Source organism: Lampetra planeri, chromosome 46 (genome assembly GCF_965212315.1).
Source record: "Lampetra planeri chromosome 46, kcLamPlan1.2.h2, whole genome shotgun sequence".
Lineage (NCBI taxonomy): Eukaryota > Metazoa > Chordata > Hyperoartia > Petromyzontiformes > Petromyzontidae > Lampetra > Lampetra planeri.
This window is the reverse complement of record NC_136152.1, coordinates 3,068,947-3,087,687: the sequence shown is the minus strand read 5'-3', so window position 1 is coordinate 3,087,687 and position 18,741 is coordinate 3,068,947. Positions and strand designations below refer to the sequence as shown.

The 18,741-nt window shown below is 49.5% G+C and overlaps 1 protein-coding gene across 1 annotated transcript in view; it reads left to right on the top strand.

Moving 5' to 3' along the window:
- The window catches only part of LOC144733320 (protein strawberry notch homolog 1-like), a 116,780-nt gene that overhangs the window by 41,028 nt on the left and 57,011 nt on the right, over positions 1-18,741 (top strand). Inside the window, 3 exon segments of the mRNA XM_078615157.1 lie at positions 10,832-11,177; positions 13,604-13,960; positions 13,962-14,441. Coding sequence (XP_078471283.1) covers positions 10,832-11,177; positions 13,604-13,960; positions 13,962-14,441 — 1,183 coding nt within the window.

Here is an 18,741-nt window from a genome sequence, read left to right as displayed (position 1 = left end):
AAGTATTCCCAGTGAGCGTGAATCGAACTCGGGGTCGCCGGGTTTGCGGCGCAGTCCGCTTGCCACTTCGCTGCCGCTCCCCCACAATCCAGTCTACGTAGAACAAACGCACATAATGCCAAGATCTGTCGGAACGTCTGTTTCATCGCGGATTTCGGCCTAAATTCGCATGGTGGTGGTGACGCCCGCTCCCCTTTTGCCCCCGCCGAGAGAGTTGTATCTCCTGTCTTGCGACGCTTATTTGCATGTGCAGGTTTCCCCCTTGGCGTGAAAACTTTGCTTTCATTTCCACTTTTGCGCTGACGTCGTTCGTCGTCGTCGGACTCTGCGATGCGGGTGGTGGTGGAGGGGGGGGGGCGGGGAGTTTAATTTGGCCCCGCAAACTCATTGCTGTCCTCGGCTACTTCCTCATGCAGGTAAGTGCGCTCGCGAGTCTCTGAACCGCTCTCCTCGTTTAAAACTTCACGGATTTACTCGGCTCTGACCAAGTGGATTGTTAGTAGCTCTGCTGCATCTTTTAGTGTTGATTAAATCAAAGGCAAGTTAATGGCTGAGATCTGGATTGAAAGCTAATTTTTTTAGAACAGCTGTTTGCGTTTAGTCTGTTGTCGCACCGCCCCGCACCTCTGATTGGCACGGTTGGCTATGTACTGTGCAAAAGAAGTTCAACATTCGTACACACTTGTAGGCAAGGTGGAGTTTTGTTTAACGTGTAGCAGCGGACTGCACGGCGTTCTTCAAGTGGGGTTTTGACTTGGTGTGTCTGTGTCGTTGTCGAGTGTCACCCTCTCTCTCAGTTGTATCGTTTTTCTTTTCTTCCCCCCCCTCTGGGTATTATTCTACACCTCCGATTTAGCACGGTTGGATACATACGGTGCGACAGAAATTCTACGTACGTACATATTCTGCTCTCATCCCGTGTTCACAATACTGCCGGACGGGAATTGGCCAAACGTTGCAAAATGCAGCGAGAAACCTCGTGAAGAAAAGCGACTTTCAGTGTCTCGGTGTTCCATTCTTGCGTGCTTGGCGCTATCCGTTTACAGACACCCCACTGATTTCTGACACTCACTCCTGACTTTTTTTTCTTTCTTTCTCTCCCTTCCCAAACTGCCCATTTGTGACGACTCTGAAAGTGAGTGACGCCTCCGTCTCTTCCGGAGGGAGGGCGAGAGAGAGGGGGGGTGTTAAAAGCTTGAATGCGGTCATTGAGGTTGGTGGGAGATGTGTGCGAAGGCTTTTAAGAATACATATTTTTTTCTGTAATGTTAATGAGGGGGGGGGGGGAGCAGGGTGTTCTATTCCTGTACATCCTCTGATTAGCACAGTTGGCTACGTACGTCGCGAAAGAAATTCAGCATGCGTACGTACTGTTACACTGCTGCGCCATTGAGGTGAAGCGTCGAATGAAGTTGGTCCAACTCGCTGTACGCCAAACCCAGCGACCCAGAGTTCAATTGACGGCCACGGCTGGCGTGCGCGGCGAGTGATGGTGGAAGTGATCGCCTGCCCACTTCACCGACCCGCACTGACGGCGAGCGGTGGCGGAGTCTGGGCCCAACAAAACCTCCACGATCAACGCGGCCTAGGGTGGGCCTTTCATCCAGCAGTGGATTGACAAAGGGCTGTACGTTAATATAATTGTGTGTCTTAGTCCTGCGCTGTAATACAACATTTTGAACAAGTGATTTTGGTGACGCTGCGTTGGCAGTGGTGCATGAGAGCAATTAACAAAAAAAACTGAACACTCGTCAATAACCCTGCGCATGTACCGTTATTTCGGCTGCCACGCCGGGAGATGTACGCATGTGTGTTGAAGTTCTTTCGCACCGTACGTAGCCAACCGTGCTAATCGGAGGTGTGGGGGGGGGGGGAGGACAAGAAGCTAAAGGCAAAGCAATTCTAAAGAAATTCGTTTTCAATCTAGATTTAAAAGTGCATAGCTCCGGTGGCTTCTTAATATTGTCGACAACCGCAAGCGATCCACTGTTAGATGAAGACCCGCCGCGAAGAGTGTTTTGCTTCATCCCTCGAACTGGGCGTAAATCGATTGAAATAAATTTTTACGGTCGGGATTGATCCATCAAACGCGCGCGGTGTCAGAATCGAACGCGATTCGCTCAAACGATATGATGACATGACAATGGTATCGTCCTCATCCGCATCGTCGTCAGTCCACTGCCGCATGAACGTCTTGCCAGGCCGTCTCTTTCACACGGCCCACACTCCTTGGGACCGCATCGCTCCACCTCCACGGTGGACGTACTCTCAGGCGACAAATATGTGGCCCGATTAAAATGATGACAGGAAAGGTACCCTAAGCAGAACCTCGGTAACATCCATCGTTATCGCTTGAAGGCCACGCAAGCCCTTTTGAACCCATGCGCTTAATCTTCATGCGAATTCAACCCCGATGAAGCCTGGAGAGCTGCACGGAGTTGAAAAGAACTCGCAAACAAACTCCTTGTGAAGCACCCAACGCAGAAGGTCCCTGCGTTTGATCTTCCGCGAAGATCATGGTCCACCCTGCATCGCATCTGCACAAACCATGGCAGTAGTCGCGGATTCCTGATACACAAATGGAAAATTAAAAACTCTCACTGTGCGACTGTGATCATCCAGACCATACAACATGTAATGGCGCGATGCCCCGATCCACAAATACGAAGGAGACATTGTCACAGCGACACACTCCACTACTGCTCCTGACGTGGTTGTTTGGCTTGACCACCCTGAATGTGAAATTGTGGTTGTTGCTTTGCATCGACATCAGCAGCCGTACAAAAGAAGATTTATAAAGAATCATCGAAGTAGTTAACTTAATAACATGTGCCAGGGGGTCGACTTTATAGGTAGGGTGAGAGAACAGAACTTTCATAATAACGAAACTTAAAATTTTATTATTTTATTATTTCCCTTCTACGTGACTTTACCGAAAGAACCAAGAATATGAATCCCTGCAGTCACGAAAGCTTTAAATAAAAAAATAAAAAAACTGCTAAATGCTTTTTCTGGCCTCTGAATGCAGCAGGTGCGATTGTAGGACGCTTGGAATTTCATGGCAGGATAGATAGGGTTACCAGCCTGTAAACAGGAAGCGGAGGTTGCCATGGGTGGGACACGTGTGCAGGATGGAGGAGGAGGGCAGCTTTCCCGAGACGGGCATTGGTGTGACACCCCAGGGCACGGAGACAAAACCGACTGAAACCCAGTTGGTGGTGAGATTGTTAAGACCAGGCCTTGGAGGTCTGCTGTCGACTGTGCAGCAGCTTTTTACATAATTTCGTGCCCATTCTAACGAGCGAGTCTGATCATCAACAACGATCATTTGTGGGGGTGCGTGTGCGACGCGAGCGATGCGGTGTGGGTGCAGTGCGTTGTGTATCCTGAAAGTACGGTACTCTTACAGCGCACGGCTGTGTGCACACTGCGGTTAAACAGTCCCTCTGGCTCTGCAGCCCCGGTAGCGTCTGTCTGCGGTAAAGGATAAAAGTGCAGTCCTGCAATTACTTGCTCGCACCGCAGCGCGCGGGATGGTCCTCCGCTGTAGAGAGATTTATGTAAGGAGCCCCTCTAAGAAGGTACGTGGCCTAGTCTTCCACGCTGGACAGACTTTTTGGATGCAGTGGTAGTAGCCACGCTTGCCGCTCGACCTGTTCATGCAACAGTGTTGCAACTGTCGATGCTGAGAGATCGGAACTCGGGGAAAGGGAGCTGCGCATTTAAGCTAAAATCTGCAATCGAGGATGTTTTAATTGGTTTTACTATATATAAATAGTGATCTTGACTTAAGGCTTTCGTGACTGCTGGAATTCATATTCTTGGGTCTTTCGGTAAAGTCGTGTGGATAGTGTTCTTTGAACTTTACCGAAAGACCCAAGAATATGTAAATAGTGATTATATGAATCTCATTTAAAGCTTAAATAGATAAAGGTGCAGACCTGCAATTACTTGGCTCGTTCCACCGCTGATGAAAGGGTCAACAACTTCCTGCAGCAGAACTCGACGTCTTGGAGGAGGAGGAGCACCTACAATTTTCCCCACCGCATGCGACCTGCCGGTTGACTAACCGACTTGGACCCATTTATTCTGTTGGGTGGACAGAGGCGGTGTGGTGGAGGATTTCAGAACCTTGCACCGTTGTTTTGGCTGCCACGCCGGGAGATGTACGTGTGTATGGTGAAGTTCTTTAGCACCGTACGTAGCCAACCGTGCTGATCGAGGTGTGGGGGGAGGACAACGAGCTAAACACAAAAAGCAACGCTTAAATAAATTAGTTTTCAATCTAGATTGAAAAGTGTATAGCTCCGGTGGCTTCTTAATATCCGAAGAAAGAGCGTTCCAGACAGGCCGCAGATGGAGTTGACTGGCGACCTCTGGATTTCCATTGTCCAGTGTGCGTTGACAACCGTTACACCCGCCTGTAGTCCTTGATCACAAACGACTTTATTCATATTGTGTTAAAATGAGGTCTGTAAATGACGAGAAACCACATCGCATGTTGCTGGCGTGAAAACACGTATAGATTTCATAGCACACGGAGACGTGCATTGCGTGTACAAGTCCTCGGCCTCATGCTGCGTTTTCTCGTCGTACACAGATTTGAATGATCGTTGCCTTGAGGCAAGTGCTAATGGGGGGGGGGGGGGGGGTCCCATTGCGTAAAGGTTACAGCCCTATCCACATATGCGGCTCCCAGAGGTACATGCCAGCAGCTCACATTGACGACTGTACTGTACTGATGAGTTCTAAATGAGGACGAATCTGATGCTTGGTCGCTCCTTTGTCTCATCGCTGCCTGTAGGGATTGGCCATATGATCTCAACTCTTGAGTCCGTGCTCGAAATGACAGAAGAACCACACACGTGCAGTTCTTCAGAGTTGGTTCGAATAAGGCTTTTTTGTACATGCATTGCATACGGTTGTAAAATCCATTTGTTTATTGCCTGTGCAATAGTGTTAGCGACAAGTGTTTGAAGTCCTGTTTGCTTAAAGTGTTGCCTTAGCGCCCTGTGAATGAGATTAGATTTTATGTCCCAATTTTGATACAATTCTGTGGCGTTGCGTTAAGTAACGGCCATGAAATGCGTTACTGCAGGGCTGAATACGGTAGTTTTTCATCATATTTGGGACCCATCAGACGGTTCGTCAGCATTGAGTTTTTGGCAAGTCTAAATCTAATGTTGATGAGATGCCAAATGTCTAAATGGTCCACAGTTTGCTTGCGGTTAAAACCAGTGCTGCGGAAAAGTTTTACCCTCGGAAGGACGAATGGCCGATGGGATGGGTAAATTATACTCGTATGCGTGTTATTGTTAAATGAAATAATACATTTTGGAAGGAGGCCTGATAATAATATATGGCATTTCAGTCAGTGTTATTTAAATTAGCCTATCTCAACTGACACGTGACAGTCCTCCTTTATGCTCCGTAAAGTTTGGCTTTCTGCGTGCCAATCATCGTATATACACAATACGTACGATACAGCGCCAGACTCTGTCAGACTAATGCATTGTTACGTATATTGAAGTCGGTTTTCACGGCTCAATGTTTGAGAAATGCTCTTAAAAGCTGCTCGCTCTGCACAGGCGTGGCAAGCGCCGCTCCTCGCGCCACCGCGACTTTTCGCCTCCCACGTCGGAGGTATTTCAAGAAGATTTTTTACGGCGACGTAATGAGGATATTGTGCGGTCTTCGGTAACCAGACTGTGATCTCATTACACTTGAAGCTGCTTTATTGGGCGCCACGGTGGCTAGGAGATGTTAACTCCCTCGCATGGTATGCAGGAGCGCGTGGGTTCAATCCCAATCGCGACCCTGACGCCTGTGTGTGTGGAGTTTGCACGTTCTCCCTGTGGTCGTGTCGATTTTTCCCCGGGTCTTCTGGTATTTCCCTCCACATTTAGACACATGCATTTGGAATATTTGGCTGCTATAATTTTCCACGTGATTTTGTAGAGCTATCATTTGTGGCCAGGTCACTTCTGAAAAAGAGCTATATAGTTCAGTCGGCCTTACCTGGTCACATAACAATAGTTGAGTTTTTAGTTGAGTTTTATCTACACGCGGCTAAAACCCAGATGGAAAGCCGGGACCACACTGTTTCTGTACCATTGCCTATGATATTGCCATCATGAGCAGCCTAAACCACCTGGATACCACTTCATAAAGATTACGTGCGACCACAGGTCGATATTTAAAAGGCAACAGGACGAGAGTGGCTCTGATGTTGGGCACAAGATACGGAAGATAAGGCAATGGCATGCATCTCAGTGTTGGTAGCAGAAATCCCCGTTTTTTAAAATGTTTTCCAGACCGGGTCGAGAGCGTTAATTCATGACCTCTGTCCGGCTGTCTGCGTCTGTCTGTAGGGGCGGAGGAGGTGGTGATCACGATAACAATCCTACACATGGTCCCATGTAAAAGGAATGTATGCTATGTGTAAAATTGTGTTGCTAGTGGAGACTTACCCTAGGGAAATTCCAGGCACATTGGTTATCCAAAATCCTGACCATGAACAAAAAAAATGTAAAATAGCGCTCGTTGGGGTAAGACTGCTCGGCCAGTGCGATTTTATGTTGAGATGACGTGATGCACGCACGCCCGTCATGACACCGTCGTGCGTCACGTGACTTCGCGACGTCACGTGCTCGTCCGCACCGCTGATGGCGTTGTTACATTCGGCCTCGTTATTGCTGCCAATTTAAAAACATCCGAGGCTATAAAAATGTGGATGAGTTTGAGCTCCGTCCTGTTTCCTTTTTAAGCACAGAGCCGGTTTGAATTCGACAAAACCTTACTACTGCGAGCAACTGGAAACCCCAAATCATCATCATTGCCGCCGCAATTGATCGTCGTCAATCATCAACAATCATCGTAAAGCAGCAAGGCGTTATTTGATCATCTTATAAGTCAGTGCTGATAACGGTGTAGTTACAGTTTGTATTTGCGGAGTGTCGACGCCGTACAGTAGTCTGTGACTGGGGGGGTGGGGGCGCAGTGTTATTTGGTGAAGGATGGAGGAGAGGTCGGGGCTGTGCTGCATCAGCTGTCCCCAGTTGACCTCTTAGATCAAAGGAACGCAGCCTTGCTCGGTCTCCCCAGTGGGGCAGCGAGAACACGTAGGTGGCAGGAGAGCTTTGCTCTGTATAGCACCTTGCCTGTGGAATGGATGAGCTGCCACGATCTGTACGGGGGAGGCTGCCTTTGTTGCTGTTTTGAAGTCGGATTGAGAACATATTTTCGTAAACGCCGTAAGCGTTCGCACTCTCGTCAATTCTGCTCCTCGAATAATGTTACGGGGCGGAACAGTGCGCCTTCACGGTTTAATACATTCACAGACGTTCGCGCGCGATTGACCAGGGCGGTCGCTGGGCTCGAACCGCGAACCTCTGCAGCAAGCGGCGTTCGCACTCTGCCGCTAGGCCGTGGCGAAACAACCTTGCATCTGATGCCGGGTTTGGTTGGGATCCGGCGGAAGGATTCGATGATTGGCAGTGTAGTTTCAAAGCTTGGCAGCATCGACAGCGATAAATAAACATTCTGATTCTGATTGTGGAGAGGTGTTTATTTATCGGCCCATGCTCGTAAAACGCGCCTCCGCTAACCTCGCCACCGCTCAAGCTTCGGTCGGAATGCGAGTGCAAAACTCGCAGGAGTTTGCTGCCACACCCCAGCTGAAGACGTTTCGCCCGTTCCTCTTGTGCGTGGGAGGAGGGTCGTGGCCGGGGGGGGGGGTTGCTGCTTCTCGGCAAGAGCAGGAGCAGGAAGTAAGACATCTGTAGCCACGATGGGGGAAGGGGGTCGCCAAGGAGTGGCGATGGCAGCGTGTCACGTGACTCTGCCGGGGTGGTCAAAGGTCACGGTGTGTACGGGGAAATTCTCAGATACAAGACCCTGTTCGTTGTCATGGCCATTGCTCGCGGAAAGAGCATGGGGCGGGGGGATGGGGAGGAATAATAAAACACCAACGCGCGATCCCTTTAAAACGAAAGCTCACTTAAAGTTTTTCTTCCAGATTTTAATTTAGATAAAAGTGCCGAGACCTTTCATTCGTCACGGGGGGGGGGGGGGGAGCAGTATCTCCCCCCCTCTCTGCCCTCCGTTTTGGATGTTGGCAGAGTGAGTACTGGGTTTAAAAACAATGGGGGGGGGGGGGTGATGCTGAACGGTTGGCGCATGTGGAATCTCTTTTACACGGTTCTTGGCAAAAAACATTTTTTGTTAATAACAAAGGGGAAACGTGATTTTCAAACAACAGGCTTGGTGCGAGCATTGGCCTCCTCCTGCTTGAATAAAGGCCAGCTGTGACTCGGAAAACAATTCGTGCAATGAAGATACATTCTGTGTGTGCGCACGCATGTTCCTCATTATTCGGGGAGTGGTGGTACGATGGTTTGCGCACTGCACGACGAACTCGGCGACTCGTTCGATTCCCACTTGTGACCAACGCTAGTGATGAATATCTGAACCAGGTCCTGGACCTTTCCCAGGTTGACTCGGCCTCAAATGAGTACGTGGTGTGGTGTGTGAACATCACAAATTTGGCTGGGCGTGGTGCTGGCAATACACCACCTCGTGTGCCGTGTTGGCCTTCATAGGTGCTTGCTATAACAGCACTTGTGCCAATAGACTATACGGGGGATCTTTGTCTTGGGTTTGTTCCTAATTATGAAATATGATTCTTACTGCAGTGCCGAAATGTGTTGTTCAGTAATCCGAAAGTTAATGTTTCCACGGTCAAACGAGTGACGGGAAACTCTTCTCTCCTGATTTCAGGGCTCCCACGATCACGAGAGAAGAACACAATTTAGAAAAACGTGGAAATCGGTTGTCATTTTGACGCCTTAATAAATGACCCAGATTTTAGTTGTCCGAAAACTAATTTCTCATTGTTTTGTCACCTGTCATAACCTTCACATGTCAGCGCTTTCGCGCAATTCTACCAAGTTAGACATTTATCTGCATCTTACTATTAAGAAATACATTGCCGTCTGCACATAACCATGATTTCTCTGGAGACCTCTTATATGAATTTCACCAAGCAGTCACTCTGGTTAAATAAAATAAATTGAATTGGCTAATTCTGAAATGATGACTGATGGATGGCGTTATGAGTGCAGCGCTCGGGCAGAAGGTTGCGGGTTCAGATCCTGGCCAGGGCTTTAACTCAACCCACCGTTGCTCAAGAGGACGATAAAATGACCACCGCTCACGAGTGCTGCGTCAGCGCTCGTGTGTGTGTGTGTGGTGATTAAGGGTACGCTTCAAAAACCTCAACTTTTAAACCTCGTCCGGAGAACGTGGCTGGCCCTGGTGGACAGAAGGTTGTGTGGGTGTTGTTTTATAAAAAAAAGGAACGTTGCGACGTGTGACGCCAGGACCCGCACGCCCCTGTAAAGCCACAGATAGAAATCGTGATTTCCTACGCCATGGTCGCTTTTAACATGCGCGCGAATCATCGAGGCGCGAGAGCAGACCCCCGGAATAAAGAAATGGAAAAATAAATCCCATCGCCGAGAAAGGTGCACCGTAGTGATAAGGCGGCGGGGCTTTAGCTGTTGGCTGTGTCATTGTGCACATTAATGTCAAATCGTTCACTCTGGCTGTGCTGTGTTTTCAAAAGAAAAAAAATTACACAAGAAAATGTTCCTTGCGGGCTGTCCTCGAATGACCTTGGCTTTTGTGTGTGTGTGTGCGCGCGCGAGCGAGCGTGCGTGTGCGCACGGAGCAAAATTACGATGCTCTGGCTCGTTGCGGATTATGCATTTCTCTGGCAGCGCATTGTATGTAGTATCATCGCGCGTCGACTTCTGTGCAACTCCTAACACGGCTGACAAAATTGTTTTGATTTTACCGGAACGTTTATTTGGTGAATGCACAGCACGCGCTATTTTTTTTTTGCCGTTTCCCGCTCTGGATTCTTAGGATTCTGTAGCTAATTCCTAAGGTTCCGCCGAGTTTGGCGACGCTACCATTTGGGTTTCATCGGGTTCACAAGACACGCCATTAAATTTGCATTCTGCAGTGACTTTGGCTCAAGTGGTGCTCGCCGCTGTGTGGGGCAGAAATCCTCGGTCACCTTGAAAGGGATCCTCGAGGTGGAGATTAAGGATACCCTAAAACCGTGGGCCATTGTCCAACAAAAAGCTTTTATCGTTCTGTAAAGAGATCCAAACTGGCTATACCTTTCAGTTTTGTCGGGTAACCTGCGACGATTGCCACCCATTTGAGTACCGAGGTATAGAGTTGTCAACATATTTAGTTATTGAACCGTAACATAAACACGTGGAACTTGGTGTGTGCAGTGTTGTAAATGCAATCAGGAGGGGAGAGCGCTGTGAATTGGCTTGGTGGGTGTGAAGTTTGAAGGAGGGTAGATTGCTGATTCAGCAGCAGCCGCCAAACGGCAAGACCTAATGCCACACGGTTAGCTGATGAAACCGTCACAGTTGTTCATAGCGGCGAGGGGTCAACTTTTAACAATTGGAACTTCGAAAGACGGATGGTGGATTTATGCAGAAGGGTTCTTGAAGGACATGTTGACTGCAGAGCACAGGTAAGATCACCCAAAGCCAGATGGAGGTGGTGACGAGGCTTTTTACGATTTTCTTAAGAGCAGATTTTAGCAGTCGAGTGTCGGGTCTCCCATCAATCGAGGGATCTGGAAGAAGGAAGGAGGTGATGGCGAGATGTGGCAGCATCACTGGCATTCAGTGCAATGACCTTTTCATGTTCATGTCGAATTCACCTTCCCCGGCGTATTTCCCCACGTGAGATCTCCATGCTACTTTAACGTCTTCTCGTCCCCGTCGTTGTTTTAACCCTGCAGATTGCTGGCGCAAAAAGCGATGCACGGCAGCTGCACTGAATCGGTCGCCCTCCCGAGCCCGGACCCTCCCCTGGACCTGTCGTTCACGGCCGTCCCCCTCGACTCCTCCGTCCAATCGGAGCGCTCCGCCTCGCGCGACGGCCTACCGCATGAAGGCGCCGCTGCCGCCGCGTCCAATCGCGCGATGGCGGCCGCTCTCCCCTCGCCAGTCGACGGCGGTCAGGAGAAACGGCGCGACGCCACCGCCTCCATCTCCGCCGTGGAGGAGATGGAGCTGCAGTGCGACGACGACGCCGGCGGTGGTGCCCAGAACGGAGGAGTGGTGTACGACGCCGACGACATTGAGGTAGGCGTGACGCGGTTACGACGGTTGTGCCGGCGATGCGAGAGCGCCTTCAGCCTCAGTGCCATCGTGCAGGTCGTGGGGTTATTTGAACCGTGCTTTACCATGCTGGACAGTGTACGAGTGGGTGGGCGGGTACGTAAAGGCGAGGGACATAGATATGGCAGCGTAGAAGTACAGCACAACGATGGATCTTGGTGCACTGCTCACAGGTGGCCACCACGTGGCCCCTGCGGCATTCGGCCTAACACAATTCCTGGGCGGCTTCTCTCGTTGTAAGGCAGCGTTCGCGACGTAGCGACGCGTTTCAGGTCCCTGTTTGAAAATGCTTAAAACATATTATTTGGTGATGCTGCTGCTGCTTTGGCAGTGGTGCACAAGCACGGTTAATAAACAGTATCTCAACACGTTTGTCAATAACACTGCGGCCTTTAAAATAAAAAGTATACAGTGGGCGAAGACTGCCGGAGGAAGTGCTGTTAGTGAGCAGTGCCTGTGATGGCTGGCACGCACGCGAGGGGGTGGGTGTCCAGCACCATGCCCGGCCGTGGCTGGAAATCGAACCCATAATGTCGGCTTCTTATCATGGTGTATTGCGCCACCGTGCATTCACTTTAGCACTGAATTGCAATCCTTTGCCTTGATAAAATACGCAAAAAAATTACAACCTAGTTTATAGTCCGTTTTTAATTGAGACTTTTGCATTCTTTGTGGACCAAGCGGCGGTACGAGGAAGTTGTCATCAGCAGGTGCAGATGTAGAGATGTGAAGTGCACGCAACTCGGAGTCATTGCGAAACCAGATGGGCACGCCGTATTCCTCTGCGTCCTGTTGGCTCGCGCTCTGCTCTGTGCTCCACTCTGGAATCCGCTCCGCATTTCGCTCCGTCCTGTTGACTCTCACTCCGCTCCGTACTCCGCTCCGCATTCTCGGTTTCCCCTCTCCCCCCTGAGAGCATTGCCGAGTGTGTGGCATCGCCCGCTGACAGAGCAGCAAGAGATGTAAAATGTTCATGACTCATTAAACCATTGTAACCCCCTGCCCCCAAGTAAACTAAACTTATACTAAACTGTTTTTTATTTTAACCAGGTAAGACCCACTGAGCTATACAGCTCATTTTCAGAAGTGGTCTGGCCACAAATGATAGCTCTACAAAATGACTTCATCACGTGAAAATTTATAGCAGCCAAATATTCTAAATGCATGTGTCTAAATGTGGAGGGAAGACCCGGTAGACCCGGATAAAGATGCACGTGACCACAGGGAGAACGTGCAAACTCCTAACATACGGGCGTCAGGGTCATGATCGAACCCACTACCTCCTGTATAAGTGAGGTGACCATTTGATAAAAAAATCTTACGTGGCTCTATGTGAGGCTCACAATTCACCTGATTTGGTAGCCTTGCTGTGTCCGGAAGGCAACACTGGATTTTATTTCTCGATAAACGATCGATTCTCGGAGAGCAACGAGGCTCGGTAGAGTTGTGCAAAGTTCATTTACGATGCGATGAGAAATCGACCGTGGACAAGAAACATTGTTTGCGATTCATATTCTTGGTTCTTTCGGTAAAGTCACATAGAAGGGAAAGAATATGAATCCCTGCAGTCACGAAAGCTTTAAATCGAAATTGTTTGCGATTGTTTGTCATGTGCACTATTCGCACATTTGGGCGCGGGTATTAAGTAATAGAATCCAAATTTAGAAATTGTACGAATTCACCGACATCTTATGGTGAGTATCGTTGACGTACCGTGGAGTATGCAATTCGATTTGGCTGCAGGGTCCCAGTTTTAGAAGCCCTCCCGAGTTCAAATGTTCTGGTCACGGCCAACTCAATACTTCATTGTCATCATCAATCATGGTCTGGGACTTAACCTTGCGTAGCCCCTGTCTAAACATGGTAGAGGCTTACAAGTTAAACATTCTATTTGTTTGCTATTCAGTGGCGGGGGACAAGAACTAAAATCACTTAACTTGTATGATGCTACCAGTTACAAACATTTTGTGAGAGGCTGCAGGTGGTCACTTCCAAAAGATTGCGAATCAAAGATCAACGCAGCCGATCATTCTACTTTGGTCAATAAAATGAATAGGTCGTTGTGGGAAATCGACGTTGTTGGTCCTGTGCAAGGTCTGGTCTCTTGTTGGCATGTTCACTACCATGTATGTGTCTTGGAACTTCTTTCGCACCTTACGTAGCCAACCTTGTTGATCGAAGGTGCCGGTGGATTATAACTCTTAACCTTCCCACTGTGACCCCGAGTGCTCTTGCGCAGAGTCGCCCGCCTGACTCTCACTCTCATCCCCCCACTCGTTGCCAGCTCGGTGTGGTCCGTTGTGCCGGAGTTGACGCCGCCACCCCCCCCCCCCCGTAAACATCCTTCGCCGCCTCTCTTCCCGTTTCTCCTTGTGCTGCCACGCGCGCAGGACCAGCAGCCACACTCCGGCGCGCCGACTCCCTTCGACAATCCCTTCAGCGCCCCCTCGTTCCCGCAACTGTCACCCGCCTACTGCTCCGTCATCCACCACCCGCTCGCTCCCAGCGGCTCCGGATCGCCCGGTTCGCTCGGCGACGAGAGCCCCCGCGGCCTCGCCCACGAGCGCCCCGCCGAGGACGCCGCGCCGCCGGAGCACCCCACCCGGTCGCTCATCTACCCCGAACAGATGTTCCGCTCGTCGAGGGCGACCTTCGAGTACGTCAACGGCGACCTGTCCGCACAGTCCTCAGAACTGTCCGACCGCGGCTCGCCCGACGTGCAGCTCATTTCCGCCACGGGCGAGCGGGCCGCGCGCCTTGGATTACTCGTCGCCCGCGGACATGTCGTCGCGCCAGCCGGGCGCAGGCGCGTCGTACCTACCGCCGGCGTACTGCCAGAGCGCGCCCTACTTCACCTACGGCTCGTACTTCGATGGCATGGGCGGTAGTGGCGGGAGCAACAACAGCGGCCCTCTGAACCTGTCGTACCCAGGGCACGGAGCCGAGTCGGGACTCTCGCCTGCGATCGCGGGCAGCTCCGGAGCGCCGGCGATTTCGACGAACGGTAACGCGTACAGCTCCAGCTCGGGGTTTGACGTGATGGGCCAGCTGGGATTTGGCTGCGGCGGTGACATGGCGGCCCAGTCGAGCTACCTGAGACAGAACGCCATGGGCGGCGGCTGCCACATGCAGTCGACGGCGAATGCGGACCCGCTAGGCCTCGACGATTTGGAAGACATCGACTTGGACGGGCTGCAGGAATTCCTGCAAGAAGGGACGTTTGGACAGGTAAGCTGCGGCGGGGAGGGAGGGGGGGGGGGCATGCACACCGGGAGAACCGGAGTTTGCTCGTTTGCTTACAGACGATGGTTTGACCAGGAACAGCGATGGCGGTGGTCAATCATCGTCAATGGATCGTTTCCTGTGTTTGGTGTTCATGCCCTTCTTATAGTTGAAAGGCTAAGGAGCTGCGTTTCAGAGATAGGTAGTCTGCCAGTAAGGGGTTATCTGTGTTGTTGGTTTACCATATTAAATTTTTTTAGACCGAGTCACCAGTACAAATCGGCGATCTCATTTTTTTATATCACGGGACGTAGACGGCACGTATTTCTGGTTAACCCTTTACCTTTCCGAGACGTCTGCAAGTTGCAGGGTGGGGGGGGGTATCCCGTTCACCACTGAATCTCAGAACGCACAATTTTATGCAGATAGGTGTAGCGCTGTTGTTTTTAAAGACATTACTCACCGCAGAGAACTGTACCGACACGACCGCACTCTACGCTAGCTGACGCCAAACTGTGCCACATGCCCACCCCCGCATGGCTTTGTGCGAGCCTCGGGTACATCTTCCGACCTGAAGACGTATCGATATAGAAAAACAGATGACTTACACGAACGTCATCGGAATGTGAAAAAGGTTAATGCACCCCGCATTATTAACCAGGGCGGCCGCCGGACTTGAACCGTGAACCTCTGCACTCCGGCTCAGCCAGGTCACCGCGCCCTCACGCGTGTGTATTAGCAACCGGCCCGACGGCTCCCTTTCTTGAGCCGCATGACACCGTGAAGTGAACACAGTCGGTGCAATCGCCACGAGCAGCCGGCGAGTGCTCACCTCCGCTCGCGTCCTCGAGTCGATCGGTGAAGGTCCACGTTTCCCGTGGACAGGGTCAGTCTCTCCACGTTCGGCAACCACTTCACAGCTCCCACAAAGCGGTGGACCGGTTAAACGGTTATACGGTTATAATAACAGTCGTGTTTTTTTGTTAGTTCATTGTCCTTCCCCCCCCCCCACCTCCGATTAGCACGGTTGTCTACGGACGATGTGAAATCAGTTCAACATACGTATATGTTGACTTGAAAAAACTACTCTGTAGAGAATTTAGACAAACGGCAGCGCAAAGTGTATTTATAGAGCGCCATCTAAATGGTCTACATGTGACCGCATCTCCAGACGCTCTACATGAACAGTGGGCAGTGTTTGTTTTGTGGAGAGAAGGAAGCCGAGAGAGACGGTCTCGGGCAGAGGGGAGGGAGGGAGCTCTTGTGCCTGGACTTGAATGCCATTTGAAGCTGTGTGACTCGCATTGTGCTCCGAGTGTGAAACTGGTTGTGTCGGCCAGGCCGGTTTGTGCACTTGCCGCACAATCACAAGGGTCACGAGTTCAAACCCCATCAGTCAAATCAGTACCATTTTGCGCGCATTCATGCGTGGGCACGAAGAGACATGGCTTCTGCTATTGGAATGTGGAATTTTTTACTCTTTCCTCAGTGCCCCCTAACAGAGATGAGGCCCAGCTCTCTCGCTCTCATAAGCAGGACGACGTAACGACGACTCGTAAGAGTCCCAATCTGTAAACTTTCTGGTGCGTCATAACACTAATGTATCATTAAACACATTATAGCCCTTTGGCAATACACTGCTGGATGAAGGCCTCCCTATGCCGTGTCATTCACGGGGGCTGTTTGAACATCAACACGCTGGTCAGTGTGTCCTTGGTGGTTAAGGTGGGATATCCCAGGAGTGGCTCGGATATCACTCGCCACTGATATTAGCCGCTGCCAGATTTTTAGCCCGGTGTGCTCACTGCTTCACCCCAAACACTAATATAATCGTGCTAAATAAATAGAATGATGTAATACTCTTAGTTTTTTCGGTAAAGTCACGTAAGTAAAAAATGAAATTAAAATTAATAAAAATATTAAGTAAAAAATGAAATTAAAATTAATAAAAATATTTATTTTAATTTCATTTTTTACTTACGTGACTTTACCGAAAAAGCTAAGAGTATGAATCCTTGCAGTCACGAAAGCTTCAAATCTAGAATGAAGAATGATGTAAGTTTGTTTGAAATTGTAGCTGACTTTATAGCGATTGGATTATCAACTGTTTGCAGCCATTGCTACAATGCCACAGTCGTCATATACAACGGGGGTGATAAGTCAGAAGAGGGCCCTGTGAGCGCCGACCTTGCCGGGCGCGTGTCAACTGTGGAACAGCTGCTAGATCTGGTGGAAGGAAGTGACGTCGACCTGTGGCGGCATCATTGGCATGGGTCGTTGTGACCTCTTGGCCTTTGATAAATGTTCACGTGACCTCTTGGTCAAAGTGGTTTCCTCGTTCCAATGAGAAATGGGGCGGTGCCGCTTTGTGGTGATAATTCCATGTTGCCATGCCGGACTATATCTTACGCCGAGAGAAACAAACGCTTTAACACTCCACAAGCCTAGCTTTGCCAGTGTGTTCATTCGGCAGTCTTACCAAAGTGTTTCCTTTCTGCACAACGTGAATCTGAATTATGACGCGCGTATATTCTTGTTAGTTTAAAGAGCTTGTAAAAAACACGAGTGCGTCATGCAGCTTCTAAGTTTGCATTCGCCGAAATTACAAAAACGGCGAAAATCCTTTGGAGCCTTGCTCACGTTCATACGCGGCTGTTTGTTTCTCCGTGTGTATATTTCTTGTTATTCCCGTTGCCTTCCTTACATGGCTCTTGATTTTTGGTCACAAGGGGACCTTGTTTTCCACAATAGAGGTTATTTTTCTTGGGTTAGATCGCGCAAATATAGTCTCGTCGTAAAACCCACCACCACCACCACCACCTGACGCAGCCAATTAGTAATGTTCGTCGCATGAAACAAAACATTGCCAACTCGTTACTAGTTGGGCGCACGGGTGTGTTGGTGAGTGAACCCACCCAACGCATTTACGATGTGTTGGGTGTCTTTACAAGGGCACCTCGTTTGTGTTGGGGCAAATAGGGCAGCAGAGGCCGTGCGAGTTGATGTGCGACAGCCGGTGCAGGGGGCACGTGGAGCCACTTTTTTACACGGAAGCATTGGCTTTGTTTTGAGGGTAAAACATTTGTGACTCCTCAAGTTTGGTGATGGAGCAAAAGAAAGAAAACCGGAGCCGTTCTCGCCGTGATGTCACGGCGCGTGGGTCAATGTCCTTTTCGTATCCGGCGGTCCCTCGGTTAACGATGTTAATTGGTTCCTCGAAAACCATCGTTAGTTTAAATGATCGTTTGTCGAATATAGGAAATCCGATCGGGAGTTTACCTTTTTCACCCCAAAAAACATAGTTCATAATATTTAGTTTATAATATTCAAGCACGCAATTTGAATAAATAAACGTGATAAGAACGTATTGAAGCATTCATATGAATAGAGACATGGATAAATAATGAATACATTGAGCATAAATAGGTGCATAAATAGTGTAAAATAAAATTCTTACCCGAGGCAAAGAAGATGGATGCCTCAAGGGGTTGATGGAGAAGTTGGGGTGGGAGAAAAATGTTTTCCTCCATAAGCAACGCAACATCAGTCCCTCGCCCGTCCAGGATGTCACCTGTTCACGCTCTCACCTGATTTCAGGCTCTCACCTGGTACAAGCTCTCACCTGTTGAGGTTGTTCAGGCTAGGGTACGAAGGAATGTGATCACTGTCTTTGCACTTTCGAGTTCTCGATGGGACATCATGTCCGATTCGTGAAATATGCGCGCGTTATAAATTGAATAGTGGGTGGTGGCATGGACTAGAGAAACAAGTTATTCCGAAGGTAGAAAGCCTTATTTATGCAGGGGTAATAATAATTATATCGCTCCTGAAGGGATGATGGGTTGATTAAGTAGTCCGCAACCACCCCACTTAATGTTTTATTTAATTTTCCGCGCGTGGTTTTTGTCTTCCCCTCATTGAAATGATATTTCGCTCATGCTCCTGGCATTGCGGCGACATTACGTTAAGCTCCGTTTGGAACTCTCGCAGTCAGCAGTGATCATGGGATCATGGGCCCTCCCGGTACCAAAATATGAGAATAAGTTTTCCCCCTTTTTCTGGCAACAAAACAGGTGTTAAGATGTTAAAACGCCAAACAAAGACAATGCATATATTATCAGAGTATGTTTTTTGTTTGCATTCTGTCCACAAGTATTGTGGTTAATGCAGACATGATTCATTATAAAAGGTTTCAGTTTTTGTGTTTGAACATCTTAACAGAGCTGTTTTGTTGCCAGAAAAAGGGGAAAACCTATTCTCAGTCAGCAGTGAATCGCCTCGTGGCAGCGAACTCCACCTGAGGATG